Source organism: Ricinus communis, chromosome 10, assembly GCF_019578655.1.
Source record: "Ricinus communis isolate WT05 ecotype wild-type chromosome 10, ASM1957865v1, whole genome shotgun sequence".
NCBI lineage: Eukaryota > Viridiplantae > Streptophyta > Magnoliopsida > Malpighiales > Euphorbiaceae > Ricinus > Ricinus communis.
Genome location: NC_063265.1, coordinates 12596379 through 12612068, shown reverse-complemented (window position 1 = coordinate 12612068; position 15690 = coordinate 12596379). Strand labels below are relative to the sequence as shown.

The 15690-nt window shown below is 36.3% G+C and overlaps 3 protein-coding genes across 3 annotated transcripts; all 3 read left to right on the top strand.

Annotated features, from left to right (window-relative positions):
• Positions 1-37: 37 nt before the first annotated feature.
• On the top strand, positions 38-3743 carry LOC125368647 (protein HASTY 1-like). The gene is made up of 3 exons (XM_048369908.1): positions 38-321; positions 914-1000; positions 1290-3743. Exons 1-3 carry the CDS (start codon positions 170-172, stop codon positions 1348-1350), a joined length of 300 nt encoding a protein of 99 aa, XP_048225865.1. The 5' UTR covers positions 38-169; the 3' UTR covers positions 1351-3743.
• Positions 3744-9915: 6172 nt separating this feature from the next.
• LOC8287109 (bidirectional sugar transporter SWEET16) lies at positions 9916-11835 on the top strand. Its single transcript, XM_002512407.4, has 7 exons — positions 9916-10100; positions 10222-10282; positions 10404-10440; positions 10601-10811; positions 10928-11089; positions 11179-11298; positions 11384-11835. Exons 2-7 carry the CDS (start codon positions 10249-10251, stop codon positions 11684-11686), a joined length of 867 nt encoding a protein of 288 aa, XP_002512453.1. The 5' UTR covers positions 9916-10100; positions 10222-10248; the 3' UTR covers positions 11687-11835.
• A 739-nt stretch (positions 11836-12574) lies between these two features.
• LOC8270067 lies at positions 12575-13594 on the top strand. Its single transcript, XM_002535414.4, has one exon. The coding sequence runs from the start codon at positions 12954-12956 to the stop codon at positions 13473-13475; it is 522 nt and encodes a 173-aa protein (XP_002535460.1). The 5' UTR covers positions 12575-12953; the 3' UTR covers positions 13476-13594.
• The last annotated feature ends 2096 nt before the right edge of the window (positions 13595-15690 follow it).

Below are 15690 nucleotides of genomic sequence, written 5' to 3'. Positions count from 1 at the left end.
TCTTGAATCCAAAGGCTTCACATTCACATCTATCCTGGATGCTGCCTTCTCTGTTAAAACTATGTTCTGCTTAATAACTACTGTTTTTGCTTTGCAAATGCTACCTGCCATGCACTCCCTTTAGTCTCCATCCATTTGCCAAGCATTATTTGGAGAAGTAAAAGCTGCCATGACTATGAGTGATATTGCGCGACATGCTCTTCTTGGTGAAGGAAACCCAAATGTCAAGGGTGCTTCTCAGATTGACATGAGTAAGGAAGAGTATGCAGAAGTTAATGAATCTAATGTACAAAATTGGTTAAAAGGCATCAGAGATGGAGGGTAAGTACCCAGTGGTTATAAGATTGTTATGAACTTTTTAGTGATTTTGAGATGGTTTTTAACTTTGTCATTGAAATTCTTGCTGGAACTTTTTAGTGATTTTGAGATGGTTTTTAACTTTTTAGTGCTTCCTTGTTTTGTTTTTTCTTTTTCTTTCTTCTTTATCTTATTTTCTTTGAATTTTTTTCCCTGTGGGTACTGAAGTCGCAGTATTTGAGTTCAATTGAAGATTATACAATCATACTTAATATGCTGCTGTAAAATCTAAGTTCATTATTTGCTGTCTCTAGCAGAAAAATCTGTAAAATGTAACTGGTAATGTGTCATTATAATTCATAAAAGATGCACCAGTGTATAATTTATGGATTCATTAATAACTATGCACATATGTTTATATGCTATTATTATATATTAATTTTATTTTTTTATACTCTTAAATAAATTAAAAATGTATTATACTTAATTGAATAATTCCTCTTTAACTTTTATATTTTGTTATCAAATTCATCCTATCATTAAATTAGATCATTATTCGTTTTATCTTCTCTTATTTAGTCTTCTCTTGTCTTTTTCTTGTATGTGGCAAATGCAGCCTAAACACCATGCTGTTTAAGTTAAAAAGAAACAAGATGCCAATTACAGTGGAGCAGAAGGTCCAGACCTGCGAAACCGGATGCCAGTAAGAAAATTTCTTAAGTGCTGCTCAGAGGCGCCTTATTAAAGCCCAAAATGAAAGGGCCAAGTCCAGTTCAGTTATATAGTTTTCTTGCACCTATAAAGTTGACTATGCATGGTTTTTCCATTGAAGTACAAAATACAGCTTTGGTGGGCAGAACTAATCAAAGACCCTCTCAGTATATATATATATATTTATCCATAGCTTCGTACATACTAGTCTTAAAACCATGTATCTTACAATTTCCTACAATTAAAGAAATAGTGATAAAGTGAATTTCCTACAATTTCAGCTTTTCAGGACAGGCATGGTTAAATGGTCCCCTAGAGGGACTTGGCTGCAATACATTATGATCACATCATCTACAAAGCTGAAGGAGCCCTTATTCCCATGGCTACTTGCGATCATCCTAGGGTAACTTCTTTATTTCTTGACAGTTTTTTTTTTTTTTTTGCTTTTAAACATTACAAAATTGTGATCTTTCTCATGAATTATTTCAGGCTAGTCAAGTTGACTTCTCTCCACTGGAGAAGTATCTGGTTACCTACAGCAGACTGCTGGATCGTTAGGTCAATTATATTTCCTCTCTTGCTAGATGGACTTTGAAAGTTACTCTTTCTTGTGGGGATGCAATCCATGCGTTCTAATAGATGATTTCTTTTTATTAGGCCACGCTGAAAATATTTGTCGTAGAAACTCGAGCATTACTTAAAGAATTAACAGGTCATGATTGTGATTTTCTGGGAACAGGAGTTTGTCGTATTTCTGATATTTCTTTCTCTTATCAGGTTTTTACATGTTGAATGGAAGCAAGCACACTTCAATTCATGCACATTAATGTTGTTATCCACTCAAGTGTCTATTTGTTATTAATATATTTGCAGGTGGAGTGCAGATGAGAAGTGCTTGGCCTTGATAGAGAAAAACATATTATGTATCTACGCGGATGAGACACTTGTTGGTCACCCTATCGCATTAATAAGGAATGTTATAGATTTTTGTTGGCCACCTACAGATCCTTTCATTGCACTGTTGCGTTATGATGATTCTGCTGGTGATGTTAAGGTATTTTTTTCACCCAAAGATTGTTCATGTATCTTCCTGAAACTTTGTGTATTTCCCTTATGTACAAGTTGAATTTCTATGATTTTAGTTTTCATCTTCTCAATTTTATGTGCAATTGAGTATTGTTAAAGTTCCCGAGGGGAAGAATGTGGGCACAAAAAAGCTCAACGATGTTGGCCACTTCAAAATCTATTGCAAAGAGCAAAGGGAATATGTTGCTTGTACGTTTAAGAGTCTAGAAGAAAAGAAGAGGATGGACACTGGGATTCTTATAATAGAAGTTGGAGAACAAAAATCATCCTACGTACCTTCTAGCCTTAGCAGAAGATGCTCTGTTGAAGAAATAGGAAAATAAGCTGAGGTCTCAGAGGCTGCACAAGCTAGGTTGCTTTTGCAGACCTATCATCACAGACCTCAGGGTAAAAAGGAGCAACCTTTCCTGCTATGCAGGAAAGGTCACTTCAACCCATACCCTTAGTAGAAAGAGCTGTTAGGCAACCGTTACAATACTTTTCTCAATACAACAAATCATGTATATATATCAACATCTCCCTGTAAAGAACTTAGAATTCTAATTTTCAATACACAACTCTCTTCATTGTTCTTTTCACATGGTATCAAAGCCTGGTTGCCACCAGTAAACATCATCTACCAAAAAAAAAATTTCCCTTCTTCCAGCCATGTCTCAAAATGAAAAATTAACCAATATAATCCTTAAAGTCAACTCCAACTATTTCGAATGGTCTAAAACTGTGTATATTGCCCTTAGTGGCAGGAAAAAGTTGAGTTTTATCAACGGGTCAAAACAAAGGCCAAAACCAGCAAGGCCAGAAGCCCCAACCAAAGAAGAAATTGACAGAATAGAGGAATGGCAGACATCTGACCATTTGGTCATGTCTTGGCTCACAAATACTATGGAGCCCCAAATATCCCGATTTTGCATCCTGATGGAATCATCAAAATCAATTTGGGAAAAAATGCAAAGCCTCTATGGCCACCAACACAATTTTGCACATATATTCAGACTCAAACAGGAGTTAGCGCAAATCACTCAGGGAACACAAAGTTCATCGCAATATGCAACAGAAATACTCACCCGATGGGAAGAGTTGCAGAACTATATTCCGCCTTCAATCGACCCTCTAGAAATCCAAAAAAGGAACGAACAAGATCTGGTATACACTTACCTTGGAGGACTGGATTCAAGCTATGAAAGCCTGAGATCACAGATCCTCCTCACGTTCGAGCTTCCTTAAATAGACGAAGTAATAGCCAGCGTTCAGCGCAAAGAAACGCGGAGGAACACTATGAGCGTCTCCTTCCCCTCGCAACCCACGGACAATCACGCCTACAATGCTCAACGCGAAGGCACTCGACAGCGCAGAGGGCCAAGCATCGCGCGCTGTGACTATTGCCAAAGGCAGGGCCACTCACGCGAGACCTGCTGGCACATACACCCGCACTTGAAGCCTTCGCGGGGATGGGACGGAGCAGTAGCGATGCGCAGAGGGGGAAGAGGAGAAAGGAGAGGGGGTTGCGGCAGAAGAGAGGAGAGTTGGACAAAAGAAAGAATGGGAGAAAGAATGGATGTAGGGTTAAGTGTATATGCCGGGTCGGGTATTTTTAATCAAACCCGACCCGAACCCGGCCTACACACCCGACCCGAACTCGGCCTTTACTCCTCGACAACATGACCCATCGGACCTCGGACTTGGCCTTTATGGGCTCCTCCAATTCAACTGTCTTGACCCTACCCAAATGGCCCCCACTCACACGGCCCACCGGTCTTTTCAGGCCCAAATGGCTGACATCTTGACTCAGCTTCAGGCCCTAGTCCAGCAGCCCAGCCGGTTCGACTGAAACCCATCCGATGGGTCAGGTTCGATCCAACCACTATTAAATTCATCAAATAAATGCCATAATACTTGGATTATTGACTCTGGAGCCACTGATCACATGACTTGGGATCCCACCCAATTACAAAAAATTTATTCCATCAGTGATTCTCATCATGTGACAGTTGCCAATGACAACAAAGTCAAAATTCAAGGATATGACACCACAAACTTACTTCAGTCAAATATTCATGATATTTTATTGTTGCCCGATTTTAAATCTAATATCTTATCTGTTGGCAAAATTACTCGTGACTTAAATTGTAATATTATTTTCTCACCATCTTCGGTCATTTTTCAGGATCGAATTTCCGGGAAGACGATTGGTGAAGGTCAATTAAAACATGGTCTTTATTATTTGCATAACCCTCCAAATGCCTATTTTGTGTCCGCCAATTCTTCCCAAGATATGCTAATGCATCAAAGACTTGGGCATCCTTCTGACATTATTTTAAATAAATTATTGTGTTCAAAATTAAATTCTAGCAATTGTGATGTGTGTAAATTTTCAAAACACACGCGACTACCTTTTTCCTTGTCATCTAGTGTGTCTGAAAACGCATTTGATTTAATTCATTCTGATGTTTGGGGACCTGCCCCCGTTACTACCTATAATCATTTCCGCTATTTTATCACATTTATTGATGATTACTCTCACACCACCTGGATATATTTATTAAAAGGAAAAAATGAAGTTTTTTCTCGTTTTCAAGATTTTTTTAATTTCATCAAAAATCAGTATAATGTCAAACTAAAAATTTTTCGCTCCGATAATGGTACGGAGTACGTAAATTACAATTTCTCCACTTTCCTTAAACATCATGGCATCATACATCAAACCACTTGTGTTAATACCCCCGAGCAAAATGGAGTGTCTGAACGCAAAAATCGACATCTTCTCAATATCGCTCGCACTCTCCTTTTTCAAAATCATGTTCCTTCTATTTTTTTAGTTGGATGCCTTGTTAACTGCAGCCTATCTCATCAATCGGCTCCCTATTGTCACCTTAAAAAATCTCAGCCCTCTAGAAGTTCTAAAAAATCAAAAAATAGAACTAGGCCACCTCCGAGTTTTTGGATGTGTTTGTTATATTCATATCAAGCGCTCATACAAACTCGATAAAAGCTCAGTTAAGACCATCTTTTTAGGCTATTCCTCCACCCAAAAAGGGTACAAATGCTATGATCCTTTAAACCACAAAACTTATGTTTCTTGTGATGTCACCTTTGTGGAAACCAAACCTTACTACTCACCCTCCACCAATGTTCCTTTCCCTGCTAGTCCTTGCCAGTCTTTATTTCCGCTTAACTTTGACTTCTCTCTTAGCAGCTCTGAACAGGGTTATCAGCCTCAGGGGGAGTCTCCGTCTATCTCAAGGCCGCTTCCTTCAGGGGGAGAAACGCAGCCTCACGAAGAAGAAATTGCCTTGAGGATATCAACTCGTCAATCCAGACCTCCTGTAAAATTTAGAGACTATGTGTCTCATACGGTAACATATCCAATTCAAAAGTTCATTTCTTACAATGTCTTATCTAACCAATATCGCAACTATCTTTGTCAGATCTCAAAACACTCTGAACCCACAAACTTCTACGAAGCCAACACCGACCCTAAATGGTGTAAGGCTATGGAAGAAGAACTTCATGCCTTAGAGAAAAATGACACATGGAGTATTGTCCATCTTCCAAAAGATAAAAAAACCTGTGGGATGCAAATGGATATACAAGATCAAGTATAACAGTAATGGAACTATTGAGAGATACAAGGCGAGACTTGTAGCCCGAGGTTTCACTCAAACTTATGGAGTTGACTATCAAGAAACATTTGTTCCAGTGGCCAAAATGAATACGGTCAGAATCCTTCTCTCAATAGCAATTAATCAGGGTTGGAGTCTATTTCAAATGGATGTCAAGAATGCATTCCTACAAGGTAATTTAAAAGAAGAAGTTTACATGAGACTTCCTCCTAGTCATAAGTCAACCCCAGACACATCCATGGTATGTAAACTAAAGAATGCTATCTATGGCATAAAACAGTCCCCGAGGGTATGGTATGCTAAACTCAGTCGTTTTTTATTAAGTATTAATTTCAGCAAATGCGAATCTGACTCATCTATGTTCGTCAAAAACACTCTTAATCTCACCATTGTTATCTTAGTATATGTTGATGATATTATAATAACAGGAAATGATGATCAAAGTATAGAGGATGTCAAACAAAGTCTAAAATGAGGATTCAACATCAAAGATCTTGGTCAACTGTCATACTTTCTAGGCATAGAAATGGCAAAATCCAACAAGGGCTTATTTCTATCCCAAAGGAAATATACCCTCGACCTCTTGAAAGAAACTGGAAAAACAGGTGCCAAACCTGCCTTCACACCTATGGAAACCAAAGTTAAACTCAACTTAGAAGATGGAGACCTCCTAACCAACATAGGGCACTATCAGCGCTTGGTAGGAAAACTGATTTATCTTACTGTCACTAGACCTGACATTTCATTTGCAGTTAGTGTAGTGAGCCAGTTCATGCATGCCCCTCGCACCAGTCATCTAGAAGCTATAGATTGAATCCTCAGATATCTCAAGGGAACTCACGGACAAGGAATATGGATGAAGAAGAACAATACTAATAATATAGTTGGCTTTTCTGATGCAGATTGGGCTGGAAGTTGTGACAGAAAATCAACCACTAGTTACTGTGTCTTTGTAGGAGGAAACTTGGTAATATGGAAAAGTAAAAAATAAAGTGCAGTGGCCAGATCAAGCGCCGAAGCTGAATATCGTGCAATGGCTTCTACCGCAAGCGAACTCATTTGGATCAAACAAGTCCTCAAGGACATGAAAGTTGCAAGTAAAGGACCAATGCAAATGCATTGCGATAATCAAGCTGCTCGGCACATCGCATCAAATCCCGTATTTCACGAACGAACCAAGCACATTGAAGTTGATTGTCACTTCATTAGAGAAAAGGTTCAAAAGGGAGAGATTGAGACTCCCTACATCAAAAGTCAAGACCAGCTGGCAGACATATTCACAAAAGCTCTTGATAAGCAGAATCATCATACGATCCTCCGCAAGATGGGTTCCATAAACTTACTCGAACCCACCTTGAGGGGGAGTGTTGAAGAAATAGGAAAAGAAGCTGAGGTCTCAGAGGCTGCACAAGCTAGGTTGCTTGTGCGGACCTATCATCACAGACCTCAGGGTAAAAATGAGCAACCTTTCCTACTGTGCAGGAAAAGTCACTTCAACCCATACCCTTAGCAGAAAGAGCTGTTAGGCAACCGTTACAATACTTTTCTCAATATAACAAATCATGTATATATATCAACATCTCCCTGTAAAGAACTCAGAATTCTAATTTTCAATACACAACTCTCTTCATTGTTCTTTTCACATGCTCTGTTTTAGCATTTTCCTTTGAACCTCGAGGGAGCAGGTTCGCTCTTATCTATGGTGACAAGAAAGATGCATTCATCCGATATCATGGAGTTGGATAATTTAAGATACAATTTGCAGCATTCTCCTCTTTCGGGTATGCAAGCAAATGCTCTTTATTGGTCACCTACTGGCGGACTGATTGTGTTCTCAGGACGCGGGGACTTCTGTTTATATGATGTAAATAAGATGAAGATTTTGGTAGAAAAGGAGTACACACCAATAGCTGTTGAATGGAGTCCCTCAGGAAGGTAATAGTCATTTTGTTATGCTTTTCATTCAAATGAAATAAGTTTTAAGGCTAAATGAAACTTGAGTTATAATTATTCATTTCATTTTTTAGGTTTGTAGCTACGTATGGCATTAACCGTAAGATAGCAGTTTGGCAATCCTCTGGAAAATTTATGTACACTATCCATATTAATAGTGCTCCAGGACCCGGCTTCATACTTTATACGATCTTCTAATATTATAATTTCTTATGTGACGGTTGTAGTATTGTTATTGTAGTTATTATGGTGCCCGCCCAAGTGTTCTTTAAATTTTCGAGTTGAATATATGGATGATGCTTTCAAGGTACTTGGCAAGTCATGAATTATTGATGGCATCTAGGAAGAAGCAGGTCAGTGCTCAGGACAAGCTGTCTGAGGAAATTAAAGAGTGGCAACTGGTTAGTGTGGATGAGAAGCCTGAGAAAAAGACAAAGCTGTTCGAGATGGATTTTTACCCTGATGATGACAAGAATAGCCAGTCAAGATTTGTAGCTTTAAAGGTAACCTTCTTTCTTCTTGTGTTGGATATGTTCAGGAAAAACTGGTGTAAACGTGTCATAGAACAGGGGAGATCATAGAGTTGTAGAGCCACCACTTCTCTTCTCTTTTATAAGGTTGGCTTAGGAGAGTGCAATTGCAATGTTTTATCTTCCTATGATGTATCTGCAATCGATCACACGTATTTATAGATTTTCTAAATTAATATAAAAAATTTCATTTTTTAATGTTTTCGTGATATTTGCAAAGATGTTCACATAAACAGACTGATGCAAGGACTTGTAAAAACGAGTGGGAGGTGCAATTCTGAAGGTGGCACATCAACCATTGATGCCAGGGTAAGGGTACCCAGAAGGGACTGCCCATTGAGCCATGGGTATTACCAAGAACAAGCTTGTGATGGAAACTTAATTCACGCGAAACAGTTAAAATTCATGCACATAACACTGTTTGGATTGATGGTGAGATTAAATGGAGACCGATAGATCTTTAACAATTAAAATAATTTAAGATTTTGGATAGATGTAACAGCCTTCTTTCCACTTCTGGTTTTGACTTCTTTTTTTAGTTTAGGGATTTTAGTAGAACATAATTTTTTGAATTTTGAATCTCATAATAAATATTTTCTGAAGGTCAAAACAAAAATATTGAATAGATCGAAGAAGATAAAGACTTGTCTAAAGAATCCAAAAACGGCAGCTTCAAAGAGCAAACCATCAAAGAAGGCAGCTCCAGGATTTGCAAGTGAGATATGCACGAAGATGAAAACCAAGAAAGAACAAGTCCACTGATCAGGAAAGGTGTGATAAACCCACCCTGTTGCACACTGCATTATTAACCAAGCCAAATTAGATGATGGTGACACAATTTCATAACTTGTAAAAAGTGCTTAAATTAAAAATATTAAGGGATTAATAAAATAAAATAAAACTGAAAAGTTAGATAAGGTGTTTTGTCATATTTTAATGCAGATTGCCAGGTAACATTTTCTAGTCTGAAGAAGTTTGGATTGCTGCTTAGATGGTAGATAAACAAGTGATTTGATGAATATAATTGTATATTTTTTTTTAAAAAAAAGAAACTAATTAACATAAAATAACATATAGTTTTCAGTAAGTAAAAACATTACCAGACATAATAATTGTTTTCCTTAGAACTTGCTTAACTAACAACTGTTCACTTAGAAAGCCACCATAGAAATGTGCATAACAAATTATTATTAGTATATTAATTTCATGCTTCCTAAACCATGAGACCATATCTTGATGATTTAACATAAACCCACACAAGCTTTATAGATTAGTCATGGACCTCTCCACCATGCCTAATTAATTTGGCCTTAAATACGACACTTACCTGATTGTCGGCAACTTATCACAGTAATATTTGAAGTTGGCAAAACAGCAGTAACATCGCGCAAAAACTTTCTAAAACAGTAAACATGTTGATTGAATTTGAAAAGGTAGATAAATGATTGTGATGGAAGAAGACATGTAAGGCTGCAAAGACATCCACGTTTTAAGTTTTCTTGATTTCGACAAAAAGAAACAGATGGTATAAAAACAAGAGAGGCTGGCAGTATATGTTTTATAGAAAAAACACTGACCTCACATGAATGAACATTTGTATGCGATCGATCGTTAAGCATATGAACAGCTCTGTAATGAATTAGGTATTAACAAAGACCAATCACGAAGGAAATCAAACTCTACATTCCGTATCAACTTTGATGAAAGGTAACATTCAACAGCAAAAAAAAAAAGATATCTAGCAAGTTGAAATGAGAAAGAAGATCATATGTGAAGACAAACTTATGCCAAAAACTAGGAAAAGCTTCTGCACCGCCATCGTCAGCATACAAGTGAAAAACACTGAATAAAACGTGGCAAATGTGTGTAGAGATTTTCTGAATGTCAATATCATTTTCTTGAGGTACATATAGAGCGGCAGATGTATACAAACTCTTTATTCATCAGCCACACATAATATATGCCCACCTCACGTCTCCTTTTCAATTTCACATGCACTTAATTGCCTCTCTTTACTGCTTCAGCTACTTCTCTTTGAAGACTCCATATTCATGGCTAACTTAAGCTTCATAGTTGGCATACTTGGTAAGTTTTAACTTCATCTCAACTTAGAGCTTGAATGGGGCTACTGGGTTCATTTTCTTTTTGTTTCATTTGATTAATATCCAGTATTTGAGAACATGGTTAATAATTAATGTGCTTACAGGCAATATCATTTCTATACTGGTTTTTGCTTCTCCCATGTAAGTCGGAACCATCCTTTAATTCGTTTATGGATATGAATTTATTTATTTCCTCTGCTACAAAATTTATATACTTTTTATAGCAATCGATGAATTCTACAGCAATAATTGGTTGATCGAGTATTATCTATCTTGAGTATACATCTAAATCTATATACAGAAAGACGTTCTGGATAGTGATGAAGAAGAAATCGACTGAGAATTACAAAGGGGTTCCGTATATAACTACCTTATTGAGCACCAGTTTGTGGACTTTCTATGGACTTCTCAATCCGGATGGTTTACTTGTTGTGACGGTGAACGGCACCGGCGTCGTTTTCCAGTCCGTCTATGTCACTCTCTTCCTCATCTACGCTCCCAAGGATAAGAAGGTAATGACGTTAATCAACTAATCTCTCTTTTACCATATGCTTGTTGATGTTAATCAATCACAGAATGTAAACCATATGGTAAATTGGAATTGGGTTTCTTTTCTTTTTTCATACAGATTAAGTCAGCAAAGTTGGTGGCCTTACTAAATGTGGGTTTTGTGGGAGCTGTTATAGCAGTAACTCTTCTGGCAATGCATGGACATCTGCGGCTGACATTTGTTGGAATTGTATGTGCTGCGTTAACCATAGGCATGTATGCAGCACCTCTATCTGCCATGGTAATTGAGACGGAGGATTGTTATTTGTATATGCAATTAAAGTCATACAGTGGCCTATACCATAAGCTTAATTAGGTTGTGTGTAACAGAGAATGGTGATAAAGACTAAGAGTGTGGAGTACATGCCTTTCTTGCTCTCGTTTTTCCTCTTCCTCAATGGAGGTATTTGGTCCATTTACGCCCTTCTCGTCAAAGATATCTATATCGGAGTAAGTCTTCTTATTTTCAGTGGTAATTCATTCTATACGTTGTATATGGTTGATTTATTACTAATCCCCAAGGATACTGTTTTAGGTGCCTAATGCTACGGGCTTCGTGCTTGGATCAGTTCAATTGATACTCTATGCAATATATAAGAGCAAGTCTCCTTCAACCAAGCCACAAGATGCCATAGGAGAAGGCTCAGCTCACTCTGTTAAAGGAGACATAGAAATGGATGCATATAGTAATGATGAAGAGGCTAGTGCGAAGAACATAAGTCTCGATAAGGGGATAAGCCTACCAGTGCCATCAGTTAATCGACAAAAAAGCTTGCAAAAGGTTCTAAGAACACTTTCTTTAAATGCTAAAGATTTGCAGTATTGGGCTATAGAATAGAGACTGGTGTTGAGAATGGGGAACATGATGAACACCAGCATGATTTAACTTTGTTTGTTACACTTAAGAGCGGCAATTGCATGTACTGTTTGTAATATAAACCTACAATGAGTATGGAAGCAAGCTCCCTCACAAGCTTGATATCAGTATCTTCTGCATGCACCTTCCAATCCCATATATGGCTATGCATGCAAGTGATGCCTTCTTGATTCTTGAAATTGACGGTGGTAACAGCTTTATTTATATTCATTCTCCCCCAGTACAAAAGTCATCTCTCTAAATGGATTGATTCACATACAACATGAATCAAGTCTTTTGGCTATTTCAGTCAATAAGTGACACCTTTTCTGACTGACTTACACTTTAGCAAATAAAAGAAAATTACATATTTTTTAAATCTTATAATTTTTCTAAAGCTTCATATATATATATATATATATATATATAACATCTATATAATGTAAACATCCAACAAAAGTTATATATTGATGTGCATAAATTGAAAATTTATTATCTAAACTTAGTGTATGATTCTATCTATATATCAAATTGATAGATAATCACAGTATATTTATTAATTTTAAATGATGAAGTATATATCAATTATTCAGTATTAAAGTGTAAAATATTTATATATATACGTTATCATTTTATTAGTTGTAGCTGTTGTATATATAGTAAGCATGAACAAGGGAATTTTTTGAAAATATCTTAAAATTAATAAAAAATAGTTTTTATTGTGTAAATCTTTTTTCAAAAATTTTTTTTTTTATTTTTTTTTTAAATTTAGGGTGTTGCTGTTTTTTAGTTAACCACAGAAAAATTAAAGAAAAATCAAAACTACTAAAACTGTAATTTGAAAAAAAAAACAGCATTTTTAATATTTTAATAGAATAAAAAAGAAAATATATTAAATTAAATAAAAAAAACAAAAAAAAAACATAGATTCTTTATTTTTTCTAAGAACTTTCCTTGTAGGTTTGGATGAAATTCTTGGGCTTGTAATGATAAGAATTTCCCAATAAGCCCAAACACCACATCATACACATTCTAGCGCAGCCCATTTCACAGCCATGGCAACTTCCCAAGGTAGAACTGCGAAAAGAAAAACTCTTCGTCGCATCTAAGCTTCAGCAGTTGAACTACCATTCAAATTCATGATTTTCCTTTTTCTTTTCGTGCAATATACAGATCACAAAAGGAAGTACAAGAAACAATATAAACCAAAAAAAAAAAAAGAGCGTCGCAAAAAAGTCTAATCTAAAAGATGCCTTTAATCTACACCAATAGCTATTCATCTCTATCAGCAATTCTTTGCATAGTACTCCTATTTTCATCATCATGGTTAGCTAAATCAGTAAATGAAGAACCCACAGCGTATGAGATTCTCAGTGATTACAACTTCCCTAAAGGGTTATTGCCTAAAGGAGTTATTGGCTACGATCTCGATACAACTTCAGGTAAATTTTCTGCGTTCTTGAATGGTACTTGTAGCTTTTCTCTCGAAGGATCTTATCAGTTAAGATACAAGTCAACTATCAGAGGTCACATATCTAAAGGGAAGCTTTCTAGTCTGCAAGGTGTTAGTGTTAAACTATTGTTTATGTGGGTTGATATTGTTGAGGTTTCAAGAAGTGGGGATGATCTTGAGTTCTCTGTTGGAATTGCTGGTGCTGGATTTCCTATTGATAATTTTGAGGAGAGTCCTCAATGTGGATGTGGTTTGGACTGTGGAGATCGTAGGAAAGTTAGCAAGATGAGATCAAACCCTTTTGTATCTTCTTTGTAGGGAATTTTCCTTAAATCAAAGATTTCAATGCATTATTGTTTTATTAGAGTTGGTAATTGTCGTGCTTGTTTTATTTGAATGGTGGAATTAATCGAATTGGGTTGAGTTTGTTTTCTTAATTCTTGTTAATTTTATATATTAACTGATCTGGATGATGTCTTCTTCATGTCCTGTCATTGAATTGTGTTTCTGTTTCTACTTAATGGAGATCTCAGCTCTGAGTAAACAATTGTAATCGGGTTAGCTTCATTTTCTGATCAAATTACAGGCATTTCCCCTAATCTATCATTTATTGGCCAAATCAAGTCTAGTTTTAGCAGCAAGCACACAAATTAGCTGAATTTGATTTGGCATTATAGATGTTTAAGAAGTTTAGAGCACGGGGAATTTAGTATATACTGATAAGACTTGTGATTCAGTTATAGTGATTTTGGTTATGTTTATAATTCGTTAGCTTTTTCAGTATGTTCATTGTGTAAAATGTGCGGTCGATATGTGTATTCATGATGCTGTCTCTTTAACTTTATTAAAAATGAACACTGCACATGTTTAGTTTTGATTTCTCTGTTGGAAAAAAATGAAAGCTTTTGTTTTCATTTTTTGCCTTCAGTTGAAAATTTTATCAGTTCATGATGAGGAACCAGTATACCTAAGATCATTGCAAACCCGACAGTGAAATTTGATCTGCACATGAAGTTTCTTTTCTGTTGGTATTTGTTGTTGGCAGTGATTCTTATATGCAAGTAATTTATCTCCATGGAACGTGTTCGTACTGAAAAATAGAAATCATGTAAAATTATGCACGAAATTGTCAGAGTAATTTATATTGGAGGAGGAGAGTTTCTATATGATTCTCTTCATAATTCAACTTTATGACAAGGAACATGTCAATATGAATGTTGAATAGTCAAAATCTCTTGTTCCTTAATTCTACCCAATTACCATTGTCTTATTAGATTCTTCTTCTGCATCGCATACTCTTAAGTTAGATCTTGTCCATAGAAAGGCTTTTTCATTACTTTGTTTCTTGTACATTTTGCAAATTGCCATTTTCGTGCATGTTCATCGAATCATAATCTGGTGATGAGCTTCTTTATTGTTCATCGAACAATAGACTGGTAAGTGTGATCTTGACAGATGAGTTTTTCTTTGGAGACAGACAAGGTTATTTACTTAGGTTGTATCAGCAGCACACTCATTCCTGAACTTGCATCGTCCAATTCCACGTGTTTGTAGATGTGTGCAGGGTAGCTGCACCTTGCCCTCCAACAAGCAGAATGGCAATTTTTTGTACTAAACAGAATGGCAATAGATGAATGGTTGTTGAGACTGCAGATAAGTGGAAGTTTCCTTGGAATTCTCAGATTGATTTGATGCACACTCTGACAAAGAAAAGACTTACTTGAACAGAATTGGGGTATTAAGTCAACATCCACCTATGACGTGAGGTCTTTTCATTTTGACATTATGGCTTCTAATCCGTATGCAGAAAAGGCTTTTAGGGGTACTTCCTTTTTCTCTCTTCCCCCAACCTCTCCAAAGGGGAGAAGCAATTAACAAAGTGGCAATCTTATTTTAAGATTTAGTTGTCAAGTTACCATATCACTAATCTTTGTTGGTCCTTTATGTGGAATGAAACTTACACAATCTTTCTTTAATCCTCTGATAATTAAAGGAAAACTAGACAACTTTTTGGGTGCAATGTCGGCCCCATAAGCAATGGACGGGGCACTTGAATTGAAATGATTTGGTTTGGATGACGATTTCTTGCATTTCTAATTCTAAGCTCCATTTTACCTACTTAACATTCTGTACTCGAGGATCTTTACCTATAAGCCACTCCAATGAAAAGTTTCTTTTACAAACTTTCTATTTTTTTTATGTGCATGTATTAATATTTAATATAGAGTGTGTCAAACAGAAAGAAATTAAAATTGTAAAAATAAAATCAAAATTTAAACTTTTTTTTTTTTCTTAATCAGTCCAACTATTTATTTTTTCCCCTTTTCAATAGCGATAGGTAATTTAATTAATTAATCAGAAAAATTACAAATGACAGAGGTACTTCAATTGACTCATAGCTCGAAGGCCTAAGGATAGTACATGAGATGCCTTTGATCCAAGCTGACAAATATATCTCTTACATGAACTTCAACCTTTGACCACAGTATATTCTTAATCTTAAAATGATTTTAAAAAATTTGGAAAATGCCAA

Coding starts and splice junctions, on each gene's coding strand:
- LOC8270067 (XM_002535414.4), top strand. CDS start 12,954: ATGCCTTTAATCTACACCAATAGCTATTCATCTCTATCAGCAATTCTT.
- LOC125368647 (XM_048369908.1), top strand. CDS start 170: ATGACTATGAGTGATATTGCGCGACATGCTCTTCTTGGTGAAGGAAAC. Junction 322..913: donor AAAGGCATCAGAGATGGAGG/GTAAGTACCCAG, acceptor TGGCAAATGCAG/CCTAAACACCATGCTGTTTA. Junction 1,001..1,289: donor ACCTGCGAAACCGGATGCCA/GTAAGAAAATTT, acceptor CTACAATTTCAG/CTTTTCAGGACAGGCATGGT.
- LOC8287109 (XM_002512407.4), top strand. CDS start 10,249: ATGGCTAACTTAAGCTTCATAGTTGGCATACTTG. Junction 10,283..10,403: donor CTTCATAGTTGGCATACTTG/GTAAGTTTTAAC, acceptor ATGTGCTTACAG/GCAATATCATTTCTATACTG. Junction 11,090..11,178: donor CAGCACCTCTATCTGCCATG/GTAATTGAGACG, acceptor TGTGTGTAACAG/AGAATGGTGATAAAGACTAA.